Source organism: Gymnoscopelus microlampas, assembly GCF_963454915.1.
Source record: "Gymnoscopelus microlampas genome assembly, chromosome: 9".
In the NCBI taxonomy this organism is placed as follows: domain Eukaryota; kingdom Metazoa; phylum Chordata; class Actinopteri; order Myctophiformes; family Myctophidae; genus Gymnoscopelus; species Gymnoscopelus microlampas.
This window is the reverse complement of record NC_139946.1, coordinates 16,982,718-17,005,817: the sequence shown is the minus strand read 5'-3', so window position 1 is coordinate 17,005,817 and position 23,100 is coordinate 16,982,718. Positions and strand designations below refer to the sequence as shown.

Sequence of the window (23,100 nt, the reverse complement as noted above, 5' to 3'; positions counted from 1 at the left end):
TGTTGTTAGCTGCTAGCATGGCCTGCTACTTGTATTGTGTAACTGCTGGTTCATAATGCAACCTGATAATAATGTCCAAAGCATTAGTTGGGATTAATGATTATTAGCCAAACCAACTTAATATGAGCCGTTAGCGTGTTGCTAAGCTAACGGACGTTTAGCGTTAGCATGCGGCTAACGTTAATGCTTTCAAACTCATATGCTGTTAAAGCAGTGTTGTGTTCTAGTTTTTTTCGGACGGTATACACTACGATACGATGCGCGTGGTCCAAGGTATACGCTCTTGCGTTTTCAATGGATGAAATGGTTATTAGACTGTATACGCTTCTTCCCAAAATAATCTGGACAGTGTACGGCGTATACAGCATCTGACGGTAGAACACACCACTGTGTTAAAGTATACCAATTTAAAAAGCAGGCGTCATGGCTTGCCAGATCACAGGCACAGAACCTTGTTGCCACTCGACAAGGAACGCTACATTAGCAAATTAAACAAGAGTCCGATTGGAATGTTGTCCTGACTGGACAGAGGATCCAACACAATGAATGGTCCAAGGTTATCTGATTTAATCGCCTGGTAAGAGACACTATTACATTTTCTATAGATATGATCAATTAAACTTATCATAATATCAAAAAGCAAAAGCCATTCATTCATCAATGATGTTTATAGAACACGTTTTAGTGAATTCCAAGTACAGGAAACATCGACGCCATTACAGTTTGGAAACGCAGTTCAACATGCAGCAATTTACACACAAAACAAGCCGGCTATCCTCGTTTAAAAACCTACAGAAAACACAATTGTAAATCTGGCAATGAACACGGAGCTAAAGCAGTGTGTAAATCCTGACGTCGGTACGTGCTGTTCACAAAACGTCTCTAAACTGTACTTCCAATTCACTATAAACATTATTGATGACTTAATGGCTGTTGGGGTTTGATATTATGTTAAGTTTAATTGATCATATCTTGTAATAGTGTCTCTACCAGGCGATTAAACACTGCATATGTAAACATGTTTTGTAACAAGGTGGGAGATGAGATGTAACCAGAAGCCCGCCCCAAAACATGCTAGCCCCCATTTTTTCTCACCGACCAGCGGTTCTTGTATTCTTGTATTTGTTTTACAGAGGATAAGGTTTGAAATAAGTTCAGGGTTAGGCATAGTTTTACTGAGGTTCAGTTTAGGAATAAGGTTATGTTTTGGCACCGTTTTACTGAGGTTACGTTTAGGAATAAGGTTATGTTTAGGCATAGTTTTACTGAGGTTACGTGTAGGAATACCAGGCGAGGCATTGGGCGTGGCATTGGGCAATGTTAAGTCAACCTGGTTTTTACCCCTCAAAGATGTCCGCAGCTACCAAAAGACACTTGTTGACGCCCCCTTCAGGATTTTTGGCACGCTCTATAAGTGACCGCTGTGTTCTGATCTTTCACATAAACATGAAATTAAAGCAGAAATCAAAGGATTATCTGTTACTTGCATTAACTTTCCACCTGTACTTAGTAGTCCTTGGAATCTCTTCTGTGTCCTCCAAGTATCTTTTATAAGGTCCACGACGTTTGGCCATGTGTAATGTAACACAACAAGCAGCCAGCTAGCTAGCTACCATGTGGCTGATGAGCTCAATGAGAACACACCTGCCAGCTCTCTGCCATTGCTCTTCTCCCCTCCCCCCAATGAGAAGCAACCAAATTCAAACAGAGTGCAGTGCACTCCTCTCATACTCCACTCTTGTTCAGTTGGCTATTTCTAAACAGGTAGGAGAAAAAGACAGACCTAGATTAGATTTCACAATGGCCTTTGCAATTTATTATTTCAAGGCGGACAAAACTGTGGAAGTTGGTAAACTAGCATGGATGTAGCCTGGTTCCATAGGCTACCATAGACCCCGCCCACTCTCTGAGTGGACACGCAGCTTCAGTCTGATAATCAGGCTAGCATGAGCATGGAAGATCAACAAACATGTCCAAAAGTAATCACAGAATGCCCCAACCTGGAGGATGAAAATGGATGGCTCAGTGTGAAATGGGACAACGGCAAAAAAAAAAAGGATGATCCCGTGTTTTATCCAGCCAAGGTTTTAATGTTTGGTGGTAAGTAGTTGATCATATTACTTGGGATTACCTTGATAGCAATTGATTTAATCTGTCACCAGGGGTCTTTGACAGTGGTGTAAAGTAACTAAGTACACTTACTCAAGTACTGTACTTGAGTACAATTTTGAGGTATTTTTTACTTTACTTGAATATGTCCAATTTCCAGTACTTTTACTTCTACTCCACTACATTTCAGAGCCAAATATCGTACTTTTACTCCACTACAATTATTTGAAAACTTAGTTACTAGTTAAGCAAAACATGCATTAACCACTTCAGCCCCAAATACATTTTCTACATTTTAAAACTTGCTTGTAACACAGTATTTCTACATTGCAGTATTGATACTTTTACTTAGAGTAAAAAATGTGAATACCTTTTCCTACACTCTCTTGGTGTCTTTGAGGGGGTTTCAAGGAGTCCCCCGCAAAATGATTTAATGTAGCATCAGTTTAACCACTTACACCTTATATAAATCAGCTATTAGAAAATAGCAGATCTACAAGCTTGAGCTGTGAGCTTGTAGGTCTGCTTTTTCTTACTTTTTAACAACACAAATCTTGTATGGGTGGTCTCAGCCAAAGCATATTTTCAGATGGGGGTCCGTGGCCAAATACATATTAATTTGGGTGTCCTTGACATGAAAATGTTTGAGAACTTCTATACTAGCCTAACTTGATAAAAAGTTGACTTGATCAAAAAAGAAAGAGAAAATGGGTAATTTAACATTATGTGATCTCAAAAGAGAGCCCATAGTTAACATTTTAATTTGATTTCATGTTTCTCACATAGACAACTGCAGTGATCTTTGCAAGAAAAGACAGGCCTTCGTTAAGGGTGAAGACATCTGGCAAGAGGCAGCCAAGAGGGTCAAGCCAAACGCAAAGTTGAAGGAAGTGGAAGAGGAGGAGGAAGTTCCATTAAAAAAGGTAATTCCCTAGATAAATAGCAAGGTTCAACTTTATTGTCAACAATACCAATAAAAAAGGCATGTATGACACCTAAATGCACTTTAAAAAAGTAATGCCATTTCTGTTTCTCATGTTTTTACCCACTGTTATAAAGTCTGTTTTTTGTGATAGAATTTGCTTGATTTTCAATTATTTATTTTTGTAAATCCTTCATTAAAAATATCTATAATGTTATGACATTCTGAGTCTGTAACCCGAATTACTAGCAGATAATTAAACAAATACCAGATAATTAAATATATTTAATAATTGGCCAAGTGCACAGATCACACTTGTCAAACTATATTGGTTTTGATTATTTACAAAATGATGGAGCTAGTTAGGATCTATCAGTGGTGCAGTTGATTCTGTAACGTATTAGACTGGATATTATTACACATCCCTGTTATTAAAACATAAATTGTCATTTTCACAGAGAGGGCAAAAAGGCTGTCCCTTCTGAAAAAGAGGCAGCAGATCACATGATCGAAGAGCTTAAAAAGCATCTGGCAGCATCTTCAGAGGTCAAATACATGTCACTATTTACAAACTTTAGATTTGAAGTGTGTTATTTTGAGTTGATGTAGTAATTCCTGTCAATTTTGCTGCAACAGAGAAGACGATTATTTGATTTTCTGTGTTTTGGTGTAGTTGACCAACTCCAATGAGGAGTCCTCAGATGAGGACCAGCTGCCCAGGAACTGGAGTGTGGCACTAAAGAAGTTGAAGGAGCTTCAGAGGGAAAACAGACTCCTGAAAGAAAACAAGCCAGGTTTGCTAAATAATTCTTAGTAGTTCTTCTGTAGGCCTGAATCTTTCTCTGCACTATTGTTGAAGTTGCATACAATTTCAAATTTTCTAAAGTTTGGGACATTTCATACATTTTTGGGACTTCTACTCAAGTGAATTTGTTAATATTTTTCCACCCTTGATAAGTGAATTGAAAATAAAACTAATCGATGTGATACAGTAGATCTCATTAAGACTGTTTCATGTTTTCCCCATTTGGGACACCATATACGTTTAGAGACACAACTCCATGTATTAAAGCTACTCTTGATATTGCTGGATTCAGTGGAACCACACCCTTTCCAACATGATATTGTATGTCCTGCTATGACAATCCATGTCAGTCACTACAAAGTAAAGAGAACATTCTACATAGATTTACATTTCCGCCTATTGTAGGTATGTGTTCAAATGACTGTATCTCCTATTTTAATTCAGATATTGACATTCAGTTGAAGGAGCTTCAGAGGAAGAACAAACTCCTGAAGGAAACCAACGTCATGGAGATATTGGATGCTATGAGAGGTATTTAAATACCTAAAAATATATATTCTGGCCATGTCTAGACAAGAAAAAAAAAGAAAGAGACCCATGTCATGTTTTTTTGTATATTATACTGTTTAGACTGATGATAGGTTCTTGGTTTTACCTATGATCCTCCTATATTTGATGCATTGTGTTGTCCTTGCTTACTGTAAGTCACTCTACTAAATTGTAAAATGGACAAAATGCAGTCATGACACTTAATGCTTTCATTCCCTTGTCTTATGATCATTTACATCATTCCCTGTATAGAGCTTCCAGCTGTATAGTGACAGAATTGAAAGATGTGATAGAACAACTCAAATCTCAAGCCGCAACTGCATCCACCTGGACACCCCACACAGTCTGGAGACGCAGCAGTTTCTGCAACCATTACTCAAGTTGTGTTGTGATGCCCCACTCCTTTATATGGAGTTATGGGAGTATGCTCTGCTCATGCTGTTCCTTCTAGGTGAACAGGGTGGGGTGCAGGGTGTGTGGTTGGAAAGAATAATCAAAGGAGAGTACAGCGGTCCTCTCTCCTCTGGATCTCAACTCAGACCGATCATGGGCTGGCTTTTATACACTCCTGGAGGCACCGGGCCCAGGTGCTCTCCAATGAGCCATTAGTAGATAGACTGCCCCACCCTGTTCACCTAGAAGGTACAGCATGAGCAGAGCACACTCCCATCACTCCATATAAGGGAGTGGGGCATCATGTGATGCCCTACTCCCTTATCATGTACTTGTAAATGTAAAAATGTACGTATTACTTTGTTACTTTCCACCACTGCCTTCCTGTCAATACCTTGCTTGGAATAGCACAGATTGTTGATCTTTTTTTCTGATGACCTGTCTCATAGCATTCATGGTGAGGTCAGGGAACTTTGCCTGGGCATGGCCTGTGAGTGAAAAAAACGCACATACAAAAATTGTTTTTTGCTGCCCATATGATCCACCATCCACAATTAACACAAGAAAAACGTCAAAGGCATGTAGATTGATTCATTAGGCACTTTTCTGAACACTTATGTAATCAGCAAAATTGATAGCCAACAGACAGCTGAAAACATTATTTATTGTTTACCATATAGATGCGTTTAAAAAATAGAAGATCAAAGCATAATATGTAGGGATTCACTTTAGAATTAGTTTTGTCTTTAATTAAAGACACTCACCAAGTATGGCGTCAAACTTAGTGCCATCCAGTGGTGGCTTTGACTCCACCTCTTTGTGGGCCCCTGACTGCTTCCCAGTCAAACTGGAGTTAGACAGCGTTTCCCTGCCAAAGATCACCACCGCAAGATCCCCAAAGTACAGAGACGAACTTGAAGTCCGCAAAGACCTCAGCTTCAACCGTGGGATCTTTACGTCCGAGCCTGGCACAAGAGGCACCTAAAAAAACATTTGAGTGTTACTCTCAACAAATAATGATCAAATATTTACATTATATTCATCTGTGCATGCATGCACTAATTTATTAATCCCCAACTACAGGAGAAATCTAGGGCATCCCATTTCCCAATGAAACTATTAATGAGTGCAAATACTATAATCCCCACAAAGTTTGTGACCATGCTTTTTTTTTTCAGGTAATGTGTAAAATCACTAAATTTTACACATTAACTAAGTCACAGATCTACTGGGAAATTGTATAACAAACATTTTCTCACATGGATACATTACATAAAATAACATCTATGCATGTTGGGGTAGTTACCAGATCATCACAGTCAGCTGACACTGTGATGCCCCACTCACTTATATGGAGTTATGGGAGTGTGCTCTGCTCATGCTGTTCCTTCTAGGTGAACAGGGTGGGGCAGTCTATCTACTAATGGCTCATTGGAGAGCACCTGGGCCCGCCTAGCTATCTGTGTGAAGTGGGCGGACGCCTTTTTAGGAGACCGGAAGCAGGTTGGCTATGCAGATACGTCAAGTAAACCGGAGATGGTGTGTCTTGCCAAATTATGTTGCACAAGTCTTTTTTTTTTGTCGATCTGCTGTTTTTGCTATTTTAGAATGTTTATGAAAAGTAACAGTTTTGGCCATAATGAGGTTTCCGCCCGACAGACAATATATTAATATTTATATTGTACATGCAAAATTGCTGCTCTACGAAAACATATTGTTACTGCGCTGTTTCTTATTTTTATTTTCATTTGTAATAAAATGTCACTGACATCACAAGGTATTCTTCATTTTACGTATGGTTCAGTATATTATTAATTCATAGCAGTCACTGTATTCCAGTGGGGCAAGGCAGCCTACTGTAAATCTTAAACAAAATATATAAAACATAACCCTAATAGTCAGGGGATATTAGCAGAATATTTTCCAATCTTGGAATAAATTCCTTACCAAAAAAAATCTTCACCAATGTGTTTGTAAAGGTGTCTAGTAACACATCTCACAAAGACTGAAATTCAGTTTCCCTAGGAGAATTTTTGACAGCTCCTTAAAGTTGGGGTACCCACCATAACCTTGGTTAAAAAAAAATCCAAAGAAAAATCCAAATTTAATTCTGTTTTAAGTAGCATGTGAGGGGTCAAACTAGGGTGTTTTTATGATTCTGAATCCATTGCAATCATTTATTTTGCACCAAAACCACTCCTTGGGCTAAAAACGGCCCAATCTCAATGGGCTTTTTACACAAAAAGTATACATGGCTATGGCCGTTTTTAGCCCAAGGAGTGGTTTTGGTGCAAAACAAATGATTGCAATGGATTCAGAATCATAAAAACAAAAACCCTAGTTTGACACCTCACATGCTACTTAAAACAGAATTAAAATTTGATTTCTTTTGGGAGGGATTTTTTTTTAACCAAGGTTATGGTGGGTACCCCAACTTTAAGGAGCTGTCAAAAATTCTCCTAGGGATACTGAATTTCAGTCTTTGTGAGATGTGTTACTAGACACCTTTGCAAACACATTGGTGAAGATTTTTTTTGGTAAGGAATTTATTCCAAGACTTTTTTAATATCCCCTGACTATAACCCTCAACAGTGGGATAAAATCAATATGGTAACGTCTTATGAAAATGAGCCATGCAGTCAAATGTAAACAAATAGCTAGTGCAGTCTGGATCTGTCATGACCGTCATGGATGAACTTCAACCTGGTGTTTGCACTTTCTCCATTTTTCGCCTTTATCATAAAGGTTGCTTGCTGGACAATATGTATAGAGGATGAAATGCATAATTTATTAAATAATATAAAGTAATATCAAAAACATTTTGATATTTTATTATGATATATTATGATATTATATTATTATATTTGAGACATGACGCTTTAAAGAAATAGTTCACCCAAAACATACTTATTTTCTATCAATTACACACTCCATGAAGCCTTGAATCCATGGAGATGTTATTGACACATTCCTGAGCACAGACTCAGATATATTGGTTGGATGCATGGCGCATAATTATAATAGGCTATCGCATTGTAGATTAGTAGGCGATAATTCCAACATTCACTATACACTCCTCATGTTTAAGCCTAACTGAATTATATATTTATGGACTGCCGAGTACCCCCCCCCCCCCCCCCTTCGTAGGTGGGGAATCTCGCCTGCCCTAAATGTAATTCCTGGGAACGCCACTGTTCCATGAACTGCAGCAGTGCTGCTGTTCAGCCACAGAGAAGAACGCTGCTCTGGTTTTGGGCTCCATGATTGGTCAAGTTCAAGGATTCTGCTATCGACTTTCATGATCTTTTATGGGAAGCCTGGCTTTACCATCCTGACTCGACACAGCCTGGCTTGACAAGGTCTAGCTCGACAAAGTCGCTCCTTTTCAGCCTGCCTTGGCGTTCATGGAACGGAATAAACCAGGCTGTACGGACCAGACTTTGTCAAACCTGGATTTGACTTAAATCCAGGCTTATTTAATTCTCCTTTCGTGTAATAGGCCCCGGGACATATTATGATGTATCCTCACCCAGGCTTTGGTGACAACATTTACCAGTTTATTGAACTTAAACCAACAATTAGACATCTGTTTTCACCTGTTTATCTCACTCTTAGACGCGTGATAGTTTTATACAAATAGATTCTGACAAGTCCCGGAAAAGACATGCTGTGATTGGCCAGTAGTCACTTTGAGTGGCAGTTGGGGCAAATGCTCACCCCAAAACATGATTTACGATTCTGTGCCTATCGGTACATACTCGGACGGCGCTGAGTCGGCTCAAGCGAACTTCGCAACGTTCGGCACGGCGACTCTCGCTCGGCGCCATCGGCGGTGCCTCTCGTGGCTCAAGTTCGCTTGAGACGGCACACCTCCGTCACGGTCCAAAACTATACTTTATCTGCGAAAAGTCTGCAGTCTGCAAAAAAAGTGCCGGCAACAGGATTCGCTCACAGGAAATTGGGATCGGCATTCCAATGCTCAGCGAGGCGTGCTACAGACCAGGTCAAAAAAATGTGTTTTGGGTGGTATTAGAATGTGACAACATTGTTTTTGCATTCAGCCAATCGCAAGGCAGGCAGGGCTGAGCTTGGTAGAATCTAGTTACCATTAAATAATTCGCCTCTCAGACAGTCTCTATTCCTGCTTTTTTTTTGTCCCACCCCCTCTCATAACCTGGTAGGTTGACTTCAGTTGATTGACACCTGGCTCCCCAATGATATTGTGTCCATGAGCTCGGTATAAGTGTAACCTGTATAAAGAACCAGTGGGCCTTGATGTTTAGCCTAGCCAGGCTATGTTTAGCCAGCTGGGTAGTGCTGTTGCATGTGATGAGAGACCTGGGTTCAAATCCCCATGTACATACTTGTCTTTGTTGTTTGGTTAATAGGTTAAGAGTTTAAACACCCCTCTTACTTAATTGTACATACAAAATGTGTCAAATCAAATCTATATAGCCTATATTTTTGGGGCGGTGTAGCTTGGGGCGGTGTAGCCGCCCCCTATAAGTGAGTTTTGGACACCGACCAATAAATGTGTGTACCCCCTAACCCATCCATTGTTAATGCAAATCGATACTTTTTTCATATCAGCCAATCACATTACAGCTAGTGTCATCACCACTAACTGTAATGTGATTGGCTGACTTTGCAAATTCAGGACTGTGATTGGCTAGCGAAACACATGACACATGTGCAGCCCTATGAATAGCAGTATGGACTTTAAAAAAAGTCATTTATCCTTTTTTTAAAGTGAGTCATGTTGTGATAGCCTCGGAATCCCAGCCTTTTTTTTGTTTCAAAAGAAAAACGTCTGGGCGAACGGTGTAGGAACGATGGTCTTAGGACCTTGTTAACTCCTAACCAACCAGAGTGCAGAGGGGCGTCGCTCTAAATTTGGTGACGTCAGCCTGCTCCGTGCACAGACCGGGGGGGAGGGGGGAGGGGAGGGGAGGCGGGGACATAGATTGGTGAAGCAATCGGAGGACGCGCCTTGCTCCAGGCGCCTGGGTTTGGATCCGCCCTTCGAGACCATGGATTCCTCTCGTTCTCTCAGTCTATGTTGTGATGACCACACACCACCCACTTCACACTGGGTGTGATTTTTATTTTAGAACCAGGATTTTGGGCCTCGCTGAACCATCGCTACCCCAGGACGAGGCCTCTTCCTGGGGTAGCAATGCGTTCAGCGAGGGCCAAAATCATGGTTCTCCCCAAAAAATCTAAAATGTTTCTAAGTGTCTGCATGGGCTCCAGAGCCCCCCTGGAGGACCCCCGGCCGAAAATCTCAACTTTTTTGAGAACCAGGATTTTGGGCCTCGCTGAACCCATCGCTACCCCAGGAAGAGGCCTCTGTCCTGGGCATAACTATCCAATGGCACAGGTGGGCCTTCCAGGCACCTGCAGAAAATTCCCCGGAGGCAGGAAGGCAGGCGCCCACCTCCACGAGGGCCCTGGACACTTAGAAAATGTTTTGATTTTTTTTGAGAACCAGGATTTTGGGCCTCGCTGAACCATCGCTACCCCAGGACGAGGCATCTTCCTGGGGTAGCAATGGGTTCAGCGAGGGCCAAAATCATGGTTCTCCCAAAAAAATCTAAAATGTTTCTAAGTGTCTGCATGGGCTCCAGAAGTCCCCGGGGACCCCCTGGAGGACCCCCGGCAAAAAATCTCAACTTTTTTGAGAACCAGGATTTTGGGCCTTGCTGAACTCATCGCTACCCCAGGAAGAGGCCTCTGTCTTGGGCATAACTATCCGATGGCACAGGTGGGCCTTCCAGGCACCTGCAGGAAAATTCCCGGAGGCAGGAAGGCAGGCGCCCACCTCCTCGAGGGCCTTGGACACTTAGAAAGATTTTTGGGCGGTGTAACCGCCCCCTATATGTGAGGTTGGGACATTGACATTTGCTGCACTGTGATTGGCCACCCATTGTACCCCCCTAACCCTGCACTGTGATTGGCCACCCATTGTACACCCCTAACCCCTACACATTCAATGCAAATCTATATTTTTCTTTAAGTGAGCTTCCATCACTGTGATGACCACTTGCTGCACTGTGATTGGCTAGCGAGACACATGACACATGTGCATAGTCCTATACATTTTTATGCACTTAAAAAAAACACATTTATGTTTTTTTTTGAGTCATGGGTCTGTGATGACCACACCGCCCACTTCACACTGGGTGTGATTTTTTATATCTATCTTTCCTCTCATCCTTTTTTGTCTCTCACTCATTTATTGTGATCATTTATTGTCTCCACCAGGCCAGACGGCCAAAAGCCGGAGACTATATTTTAGCCCCTGTCCGTCCGTCTGTGTGTCCCTGTGAGCAGCTAATCTTGGCTACGCCACCCTCACACCTACGTTGCACTGCCGATCCGACCAATATGTCTGCGTCATAGTGCCGGGGGATTTGTCAGAGTACCCGTTGTACCCGTCTGTCTGTGTCCCTTTTGTGGCCATATATGGAGATATCTGTATCTGTCTGTCTACCAGTGTCCCTTTATGCCCATATATGGAGATCTCTGTATCTGTCAGACCTTGTCCCTTTTATGCCCACAGTTTTCCTATATATTATCACATTCTTATGAAAAATACTGGTTACACCAATTGACACAATTACAGCACTTGACAATATTTCTTCAACTGCGTGCGTGTGTGCGTCCAAATATGGAAGTCCCAAATTTTCCCAAGTTAGTACATCATTAGCCTCGATCTCCAGGCTTTTATTTTTAAGAAGAAAGCCTGGACCAAGCTGTTGACATTCCTGGCATAGGAAGTGGGAGTAGACTGGCCTCCGAGTACACTGGCAATGGCCTGATGTCACAGTACTGATGTCATAGAACTCCATATTTGGGCAAGACTGACATCATAGTTGATGATGTGATGATTCTGTCTAAAAGCTGACAACACACAGATTGATCCATAAACTCGTGGACAGAAGCAGAACGTTTACGTGTCCCTTTTGCTGAGGCTCGGGCGGTGATAGAGAAGACCGGTAATAATGAGATCTACGGAGGAAGCAGCGCTCCACATTGATCTGTGCAAATCCACAAACTCGTACGACACCGTGCAGGTCCTGCTTGCATTTGGTCACAGGCATGTGAGGGCAGAGAGCATCGAGGGCGTGATTCGGGTCCTAGTGGAGCACCACTGTAAGGAGACAGACACCTCTGTGAGGCTGAAGATCGCCTCTCTCCTGGGCCTGCTGTCCAAGACCAACGGCTTTAGCCCCGACTGCATCATCGACACTGTCATCAACATCGTCAACAATGAGAAGTCTCACCAGGTTCTGGCTCAGCTGCTGGGTACTCTGCTGGCCATAGGTTCACAGCTGCCTGACGGCCCTGCCGTTAGGCAGAGGCTCGTAGAGGTGGCCTGTAAGCACCTGTCGGATACATATTTTGGTGTGAGAAAGAAGGCCTTGGAGCTCTTGGGGTGTCTGGGCACTGTGAACAGGCCTCCTCTAACCAAAGGAAACAAGGGACTGGGCACACCTGCTGGCATGGTGAAAGACATCCAGAGTATCATCAGCAAGTACTTTGGAGACGATGACCCCAGGGTGCGCACATCAGCCATCAAAGCTATGCTTCAGCTGAATGAGAGAGGAATGAAGATTAGTCAGATCATCTATGAGCCGGCCTGCAGGTCACTGTCTGATGACTATGAACAGGTGCGTTCTGCAGCAGTGCAAATGGTCGGGGTGCTCAGCCAACTCTACCCAGAAAGCATTGTACCCTTCTCATCATCTAATGAGGGGATCCGTCTGGTGGATGACTCATTTGGGAAGATCAGTCACATGATCAGCGACGCATCCTGGATGGTCAGGGTGCAGGCGGCCAAAACACTGGGCTCCATGCTGCAAGTCAGTCCTCATTTCCTGGAGCTGACCCTGGACAAGAACCTGATGTCAGATCTCAGGAAGAAACGTACAGACCATGAGGTAGTCAGGGAGCTGTATACCACTGGAGAGTTCTCCTTGGGCAGGAAGTGGGGTGTAAACAAACCAAAAGAGAAGATAGACAAAAACGCTGTTTACCTGATTGATGCAGGGGCCTGTGGGGCCTTCGTCCACGGCCTGGAGGACGAGATGTATGAGGTGCGTATTGCGGCAGTGGAGGCCTTGTGCCTTCTGGCACGAGCATGTCCCAGCTTTGCTGAGAAGTGCCTGGACTTTCTGGTTGACATGTTCAATGATGAGATCGAGGAAGTGAGGCTCCAGTCCATCTATGCGCTGAGACAGCTCTCCACTCATGTAACGCTCAGAGAGGACCAGCTGGACACGGTCCTGGCCGTTTTGCCCGATTCATCACGACACATCCGAGAGGCCTTGCATGAATTGCTGTGTTACACCAACGTCTTCACTAAAGAGTGCATCCAGCTACTCCTACGGGAGCTACTCAAAAACCTCAAGAAGTATCCCACCGACTGCAACGCTGTCTGGAAGTGTTTGAAGTTGGTGGGAGAGCGTCACCCGACCCTGGTTCTGCACCTGGTCCCAGAGCTGCTCGAAACGCACCCCTACTTAGATACACCTGAGCCCGACATGGACGACCCAGCCTACATTGGAGTGTTGGTGCTGGTGTTCAACGCAGCCAAGTCTTGTCCCACCATGCCGGCCCTGTTCTCCAACCACACATTCAAGCACTACGTCTACCTCAGAGACAGCCTGTCTCACTTAGTACCCCCGTTAAGGTTACCAGGCAGGAAGGAGGTATATGGTTTGGACTCAGCAGACTCCGGCAGAGGGTCTGGTGCTGTGGAGTCCACACAGCTCTTCCTCCAGCAGAGCCTGAACCGGTTCAGTACCATCCAGAACCTGATGACACTGGGAGCACAAGACATGTTGAACTTCACTATCCGAGACCTCCAGAGGCTTGGGGAGCTACAGCCGGAGCTGGCTGGAGCTGCTGACTTCACAGCCACATACCTCAGCTGTCAGCTACTGCTCATGAAGGCCCTGCATGAGAGGCTGTGGAACACGTCCGTCCCTCTCATCCTCCAACAGTACATATCCACGGTAACGTCATTAATACGACAGATCACAGAGGAGACATATAAACTGGAGTTTTTATACAGTGGATTGGAGAGGAGACAGATGGCCATTATACATCACGTACGTCTCCAGGCAAGGGCATTGCAGCTGATGCTTGATGCACGCACCGGACGAGGGATGGACTCTCTCACCAGAAGCTGTGAGAGGTTTGTTCAGGAGGTGGGCTCTTTTCAGAGGTCATTTCACACAGAGCTGCCCCACTTGCAGGACAGTTTTGTTGGAATGATGTTGGACCTAACGCCCCAACTGTCCTCCCGAGGGCCAGTGGAGCAGGTTCAAATTGTACAGACCACACTGAGTCATAGTAGGTTGCTGCACCCACAGCTGCCTCCACAAATCCAGCGAGCGACAGCAGCGGCCATCGTCATCGAGCCGACAGGTAAGTCAGACAACCCTGTGAGGTTCATCGCTGGCCTGGTGGTGGCACTAGACATTGATGCCACGCTGGAACACATCCAGGACCCCCTGAATACTGTTAAAATCCAGGTGCTGTATCCAGACGGTCAGTCTCATGTAATCCAACCCAAGCCCGTAGACTTCAGTAAGCCTGGACCAAACCGACACAGACTTATGTCAAAGGTTTACCTGTCCATGCAGTCATGGACAGAACCATGTCAGATTGAGGTGTGTCTCCTCCTGGCCTACAGCACTGGCAGGCTCCCAACACCAGAGGGTGCTATAGAGGGCACCATTGCCCTCAGCAAGCCTGTCAAAGTCTGGATCTGGCCCAAACCTGCCAAACACTTGCTGGAAGTGAACAGGCCGTGTCAGACACAACACTATCATACACAGAACAAAATGCAATAAAAGCAATGCAGGCGCCTACAAAATCAATAAAACAATCCTAAAATAAAAGGATGACTCCAGCCATTTTCAACATATCCTCATATAATTGGTCCTCACTAGTGCTCATTATAAGATGGTACCATTTTTGTCTACTCGGTCTGTGAGGGCTGTGGACAGTTCAGAAACCGGTCTACCAGTGACATCATCGATGGGGAATCCAAGCTAACAGAAACTTTAGGCTTTCTATTCCTGGAAAGTTAGTTTGTTATAATGGAAGCCATAAAAGTTGTTGAAATCTTGTTTAAAAAAAAAAAAAAAAAAATCCTAACGATGATGTCACTGGTAGGCGGGTTTCTGAACTGTCAACAGCCCTCCTCTGAGACACAGACAAATTAGACAAAAATGGTTCCATATTATCATGAGCATTAGTGAGGACCAATTATATGATGTTGAAAATGGGTGATGTCGTCCTTTAAAAAACGCACTGTATAAGGACATGCACCACCCCAGCCACAAGGCCAGGTAAGGAGACCTACCATAGTATCAAAGGCAGGACCACCAGATTTCTTAACAGCTTCCATCCGCTACCATCAGACTGCTGAACGAGGCCCGTCACCTGGCCTGTCAACTGGAACACTCTTTCCCCTCCCTTAATGTAGATGCATGTATGTTCCTCTGTGCAGACTTTACTTTCCCTGTAAAGTTTTCTGCTCTGTTTTTTTTGCACCTTATGTCTAATCTCATGTATACCTGCTGCTATGTAGGCCTATGCCTACCAATGCCTTACCAGTTTCACATCTTATACTTAACCTCATGTAAACACGACACGTACCTGCTGGTGTTATGCTATGTGTATAATCTTGAGTCCCTTTCTGGAATACAACAAAATGATGGAGCTTACACTAAAACTTTCACCCACTTTACACCTGTAAACCAGTGATGGGACAATAGTAGTTCTCTATTAATGGCTGGTAAAAAGCCATCACAAGGAAATGGAGAAAGGTGGGACCCCCAACCCAGGAACAATGGACAGAGTTGGTAGAGGAAATATACGTAATGGAAACACTCACCACTTGACATGACAGGAAACGCAAATGGAATAAAAATGGGGGAAACGGGCAATGTATAAGAACTCAAACAGTGAATGAATATGGAAAGGACATCTGAAGCAGATGATGGAGCTTGTAAGAAGGAAGGACAGCAATCAACAGTTGTCTATTTGTGTTGGTTTTTGTGTTTGTTTTAGTTGTCGTTTGGACACCCCGTCTGTGTTTAAAAACCCAATTAAAATGTAAGTGACAAAAACAACTAAGTAATGTGGAGTGCGGTGCCAATCAGTATGACAAAACATGTGGTCTAACATTATGAATCACAACAGTCAAAATAACTCAACCTAAATAAGGAAATCAAAACAAAAAAAAGAATGACACAAACATAGACAAAACACTCTATTCACAAATGTATACCAGATACACATATAGCACATTAGGGATGATTTTAAAGATGTTAAGTATTATTATGAAAAGTTTCAAACAGTTGCCCCGCTATGGAATGTTTCAGCCAACCTGACATGGGGTGTGGGTGTGATTAAAGACAGACAAACAGACAGATTCAAAATAGATCATTTGACAGACAGGGTGCCACTGTAAAGATCTGAGCATGGAGTGATATTTTCCCCTTGTTTAGTAAAGTCTCAAGCAGCAGAATTCTGATCAAAATAATTTAGGGAGACCTATACAGACACAGCAGTCGAATACTGAAGATGAACACATAGACACATTTAAGTCTTGATATTTTTAAGGTGATAGTCGGCTGACTTTGTAATTGTCTTAATGTGGCTGTTCAAATTCAGGCCCGAGTCCATGACACCACCAAGAGTTCTGGTTTATAACATTACCGAATTAAGTTGGGCACTGACATTAAATCGTTCTTCCTGGCTCCAAAAACAATAATTTCAGTTTTGTCTTTAATTAAAGAAAAGTCTTTAATTTGTTCAGTGTTTTCACTCAGTGCTTATATTGGGATTAGTCTCCTCCCTGGTGATATGGTTGGTTAGGTACATTTGTGTTTGTGTTTGTGTCTGGTCGGTCGGTCGGTCGGTCGGTCGGTCAGTCAGTCAGTCAGTCAGACAGACAGCCACATTTGTGTGTATTGCGCCGATCCGTGTGCAGGTCCAGCCAAACATATGGCATCCTACAGAAGAACAGTCTCAATGATACTGTGATGTGATGTGATGAGGAGGAGGAGGAGATTCAGTTTGCACAGTCAGTGACGTCTGTTTTTCCTGGGGTCCACATGTAAATGGATCCACAGACACAGAAACAGAAGCAGTCCAGGCAAACAATTTAAAACACCCCGGACACATATCAAGAGAACACAGAAGTGCCTTCCATCCACTACATATTGTATTCTATTATTCCGTTGCACTCCACTAGTGTGAGATTGACACACTGGAAATTCACTTTAAATAAACCACACACTGGAGTTAAATATTCCTGTTTATTCTAATCTAGGCAATTTCCAAAGCTCAGGTGACGTCCAAAGCAGTTGTACATGTATGTAATTCTGTGGTATTGCATTAATCAGTGGTTCTCAACCGTTTCTTACTGCTATTCCTTCTTCATAAGGTCATGAACCCATAGTAAAAGATTCATTAATCTGCGATCATGTGAAAATGTCTTGCGACCCACTTCCACGACCATGACCCGCCAGTTAAGAAACACTGATATACAAATCAATGCGTATTTCAGCTGTCAGGCATGTTTGGAGGAGCAGGCTCTGCTATGTTCTTCTGGTAGGCACACAGTTGAAATACACCTGAAACAGAGAGAAATGGTTCGTTTTGATAGGTAAGGTTAGGTTTATGTTTAGTTACTTTTGCTTCGACTGTAAGCCCACTCTGAAATCACTGGCTTTTTAATAAAACCCATAAAAAGGCTGCACAGCATTGTTGCTGGTGGTTCTTGGGAGCTGGAAAGAGGAGAGTCACACTTTTTTGTTGCGCCTTGGGTTTCTCCTAGGCCGGGCGCAACAATGGTGAATTTAGCCCTTCACTTAAAAAAGGTGTTACTACTGCAAGTGTTAATACAGGTATATTACAGGTGCTGTAATGTAGTAGGGTGCTGTAATGTAGTAGGGTACTACATTATTCTTCAATAATGTAGTATGCTTTCATGTCCTCCCCCCCCCCATACAATACCTTGCTGCCATTTCTTTTTTCTTTTTTTTTTATCAGAAAGTATCAACCATACAAAATTATCCAGGACTCGAGGACATTATTTCCAATGTGGTCGTCACATAAAGACAATTCAAATACAACTAAGTACGCTAAATAAACACTTTTCATAACAAAAGACATCGCATTATATCACCTTACTAACTTTCAAAAACTGCAGCCTACATCAGCCGTGATTTTATTGACTGTTTAAAAGTTCTCAAGTTTAAAGACAGTTTGGTTGCAGTGTCCAGGCTATTCCACTGGGTGGCACCAATGTATGTGAATTGTGTAAGTCCCCTTACCTGTCAGATCCTGAATTTTTACAGGCACATTTATAATGCTAGACCTAGGGCCCTATCTTGCGCGCTGCCTTACCTACTTGCTTGTAGATCGGCTATTTGAACAATTTAAAAATGTTTATCAAAATAGTAAAAATGGTAAAAAAGTTTAGGGATAAGGTAAGGGGTAATGCGGCGCGCAAGATAGGGCCCTATAGTGTATACATTGATTGGCCCCTTTTCCACTGGGGTTGAACTGGTTCCGTTCTTTCCCCCCGCCTAATTTTGAACCAGTTCAGAGTTTTTCCACTGAAAATGGATTGGTTCAGATCCCTAAAAAAAAAAACACTACCAAAGTGGGCCTGTCAGTCACAATTCTACAGGTTGGAAGATGAAGATGCGATATAAACAATGGCAAAAGCAAGCAAAAAATCATGGCATATCATGGCATTGTAAAAAAAATAATTGAATGTTTTGGAAACTGTTCGCCCTAAATGGAGACGAGGGTTCAAGTGGTTAATTAAAAAAAAGGGCTGGGACATTAACTGATTAATTTCAATTAATTAATTACAGAAAAAAAGATCATTTTTTACCCCGCATTTTCGCGCTTAGTTTTCTCACTGGACGAGTTTCAGGCGTACCGATCATACCAGTGCACCAACCAACACTAAACCCCAGTGCACGCAATGGGAGAAGAAGCCGATCAGACCGCTTTGCTTGGCCCAGTGGAAGGGAACTTTATTTTGATTAAAAAAACTCTCTGATGGAAGCGTGAATAAAAGCACGGTTGTGCAACAAAGAATTTGCATATCACCTCAATGCTAATGTTGCAGCTAGCGTGGAAAGCCAGAGCTAACGTTAACGTAGCCATGGATAAAGATAACGTTCAGTGGTTAACATTAGTCCGACTCATAGTAGGAGTACAAGGACCCACACCCAACCCACACTCGACCACTTTATGTTGAACTGTTGGTCTGTTTATTATTTTTGGCCAAGGATACTGAGGGAGAGTTGGATTGAAGGGGTCTATCGTATCTTATTTTTTAAAATAAAAATGGACTAACTAAATTGTTGGTAAATCAACAAAGTAACATCGTGTTATGGCCTTTGAAGCAACAGAGAGTTTTGTTTTTGTTAGTCTGATTTGTTCATACAGGATATTGGACAATAAGGTCAATCAAGACTTCTTTATTTTTTATTTTTCTTCTAATGGTCAGGGTTTCCACTGTTCTGGAATGTACTTGAAAGTATTGTGTACTTGAAATTATTGTGTTTTACTTGTGAAGGTCCTTGAATGTATATAGGCTACCTGAATCTCTGAATATATTACAAAAACATTGCTGCGCTTTATGGTAAAACTTGCACTGATCTGTTGGTCTTGTATTACTTTGTGTTTGTGGATAGGATTTGCTCATATCATTACAGGTCTGTTTATTACCACCTTGATAACAAAATAAACCATATCTTGATGCTTAAACGTATGTATTCACTCATTGATTCACTCGAATACCTAAATCCGTTTTAATTAAAAAAATGCTTCTCAGGTCAAATATTGATATGCAATTAATTATGCGATTCATTTTGATTAATTAATTACAACACCTCTAATTAATTAGATTTTTTTTGTTGTTTCAGCCCTAAAAAAAAGGTCCTATCACACAAAGATTTGGCGACCTTAGTAACTCTGGACTCCCTGATAAAGACCCCTGTGTAAAATCGGTGTTTTTGTTCCTTTACCTGCAGCGAAAGCCAAGATGATGGCCACCCAGCCAATGATATAAGACCAGGAGAAGCGCCAGTCCAGGAAACGCTTGCCGAAGAAAGTGACTGTCACTCCAGTGTAGATGGCCAGGGCCAGCAGGGCCAGGAAGCCTGAGCAACCAAGAACAAAACATTTAGGTTTCTCTTTTTTGGATTAAAAAAAAAATGTTTTACCCAATTTAGTATGCCAATTAATTCCTTTGCACACACATTTGTGTGTTGTCACTGTTTTCAGTATCCATATATGGGCATAAAAGGGACATGGACTGACAGATACAGAGATCTCCATATATGGGCTTAAAAGGGACAAGGACTGACAGATACAGAGATCTCCATATATGGGCTTAAAAGGGACATGGACTGACAGATACAGAGATCTCCATATATGGGCTTAAAAGGGACAAGGACTGACAGATACAGAGTCAGATCGGCGGTGTGACATAGGTGTGAGGGCCAAGTAGCGGCTCCCCTTTGAGAACCAGTGAAATACAGAAGACCACCCCCGCCTCCCCCAAATCCTAGCATGCATTACCAGAGAGAACTAGGGCGATGCCACCGGTTCGAACCCTCCTGCTCTTGGTGCCGTTAGCGAAGGCGCTGAGTCCCAGCACCACTCCAGCGAAGCAGCTCAGCACCGACAGCAGCATGAAGGCCCGCGTGGCGTCCCAGAATGCTGTGGTGCAAACACAGGTTACACTTAAATATGTTTTTGTTAAAATAGGTGTTAAATAAATAGCTCTATATTCTGACTCATTGCTATAGTGTATTCAGGTCGGGATACCAATTTTATCCAATCAGGATAGAGTGATGAAAAGTGATGACATAAATAAATTAGCAGACAAAATTGTAACTGGAACACTACAAAAACAAATTAAGCTGATACATGGGTACTCTCTCCTGATTGGCTGGAACGTTGTCACCCACTTCATTTTTTTCACTGAACAAACACTCTATAGCAATGCTATAGTTGCCTCTGAGAAGCAGCGGAGTAGGAGTATAAAGTATTCTAAAATGGACATACTCAAGTAAAGTAAAAGTATCTCAAAACTGTGCACAAGTACGGTACTTGAGTAAATGTACATAGTTGCTTTCCACCACCACTGTCCCCTGCTCACCAACGGTGATTGTGTGGGCGTGGCATTTGTGGTTGATGCAGAACCTCCAGAGTCCCTGATTGGCCGAGGCGCCCGAGTAGCGGTACTGCATCCAGAAGTCGGTTGCCGTGGAGACGATGAGGAGCACGAGTGCGGCTGTGCCACATAGCGTGCCTCCTCCTGCTAAGGTGTACAGCATCGAGGAGAAGCTCCGATGCTAGCACTGCTGGAACTCCTGAATGCTAAACCACTGCTAGGGAGAGAGGAGAGAGAGTTATCACTGTGCATTTCTCAAAACCTTTTCATGTCAAGGACCCCCAAATTGACACATATTAGCCCACGGACCACCATTTGAAAAGATATGCCAGGGACCCCCACAAGAGAAGGCTTTTACAACTACTGTATAGCAGTGATTCTGAACCATTTGAATACCAATGACCCCCAGTTTGATATGCATCAGGCCACGGACCCCCATTTGATATGCTTTTGATCTCTTGGACCCCCAATCTATACTGTAGTATCATCAGTGTTCATTTAACTCTGAGAGCATACAAATGGACCCTAACGGCTCCATTTGGTTCCATTTGTACGTTCAGGGTTACAGACACATAAGAGTCCATTTGGTTCCTATATATCAATAATTTGGCTGGGGACCCCCTGGAACCCCCTCAAGGACCCCTGGGAGTCCCCGGACCCCACTTTGAGAACCGCTGCTTTATGGTATGGCAACAAACATTGGTTGTTATTACGTTTTAAAACCCTCATTGGTAAACATCCTTTGTATCTGTCTGAGATGATGTCCTGGGATTGGCAAATTTGGCAAATCCTATTTTTCTTTTAATTCCCCCAACTCCTGGAATACCCTTCAACACATTTTAAAGTTTGTTTCTATGCCATCGTTTGCACAGTTCAAATCAATGATCATGCTCCATTGTGCGTCTGTTTGTAATTGTTTTTAACCTGCGTAGTATTCAATTTTGTATATATTTTAGTATTTGTTTGTATGCGTCTTCCTGTCTATGTTTGTTTCATTGTTTGTTGTTTTTATTTTGTTTGCTCGACGTCACTGTGAATGAGGGTAAACTCAGTGCCTTTCGTGCTAAAGATTTGAAATGAAATGAATAGAGCATGTTACGAACATTCAGGGCATACTTAGGAAACATTCAGGGCATAGTTGCCAGCAATAGCCTATATATGGAGATCCCCATAGATGGAGATAATAGACCTGCAAAGTCGTCATAGAGACCCAAACGTGCCATATGTACGGAGTGTGACATCAGCGAACCCTTCCCCGAAACTCCATGTATACACGAATCCACGGAGCGCTGCCCTGCGCGCAGCCATTGCTGCGGTGTCAACGCTCCGCGGACGCGAGACCGCAGCAATGGCCGCCTACAGGCAGCTCCAGGCAGCGCGTCTGTGGATTCGTCTATAGACATAGCCATCACGTCCAGGGCTGAAGTCTTGATCCCATATTTGACCATAACTAACATCGGCAGCTCCATATATGGAGACGTCTGACACTATCTGACATCATCATAGTGATGTCAGGACCGCAAGCCAGCATTATAAGAAGAGGCTCGAAACCTCTCAGATAGGCACATTCCAGAGCGATTCCGAGAGACATCTTAACTCTCTCCCGAGTACCAGGAGATTGGCTGGCCTTACAACCCAGTTAATCACAGATTGCATATTCAGGACGACTAGCTGGCCTTACAACCCAGCTAGGCCTTCAGAGTGGCTCTTGAGTCCGGTTCTAAAGAACCAGTCGATTATCATTGTTATATTTGGTCCCTCGTGGAGAGCCGGATTCAAAAGCTTACTGTGAAGGAGCAATATGCCAAAAGCCACAAAGAAAAGGAAACAGGCAAGAGAAGGCAGAGTTCCAGTTCCTCCGCGACCGATCAGGGTTCGGCACGCAGGAGACGCTGCTCGAAGCCTAAACGACGGTCCCATAGGGCGACCCGTTCAAGGCAGAGCTCATCGGCGACCGATCAGAGTTCGGCACGCAGGGTAAATTCCTCCTCAACCGATCAGGGTTCGGCACGCAGGAGACGCTGCTCGAAGCCTAAACGACGGTCCCGTATGGTGACCCGTTCAAGGCAGAGCTCATCGGCGACCGATCAGAGT

At 43.2% G+C, this 23,100-nt stretch overlaps 2 protein-coding genes across 2 annotated transcripts; one reads left to right on the top strand and one right to left on the bottom strand.

Moving 5' to 3' along the window:
- Nucleotides 1–11,782: 11,782 nt before the first annotated feature.
- LOC311051421 (integrator complex subunit 4-like) lies at nt 11,783–14,641 on the top strand (the record flags this gene model as incomplete). The annotated part of the gene is made up of 1 exon (XM_084065987.1): nt 11,783–14,641. One exon carries the CDS (start codon nt 11,783–11,785, stop codon nt 14,639–14,641), a length of 2,859 nt encoding a protein of 952 aa, XP_083922113.1.
- A 2,725-nt stretch (nt 14,642–17,366) lies between these two features.
- On the bottom strand, nt 17,367–21,169 carry lim2.2 (lens intrinsic membrane protein 2.2; the record flags this gene model as incomplete). The annotated part of the gene is made up of 4 exons (XM_084067981.1): nt 17,367–17,437; nt 19,853–19,987; nt 20,409–20,549; nt 20,992–21,169. 4 exons carry the CDS (start codon nt 21,167–21,169, stop codon nt 17,367–17,369), a joined length of 525 nt encoding a protein of 174 aa, XP_083924107.1.
- Nucleotides 21,170–23,100: the final 1,931 nt, after the last annotated feature.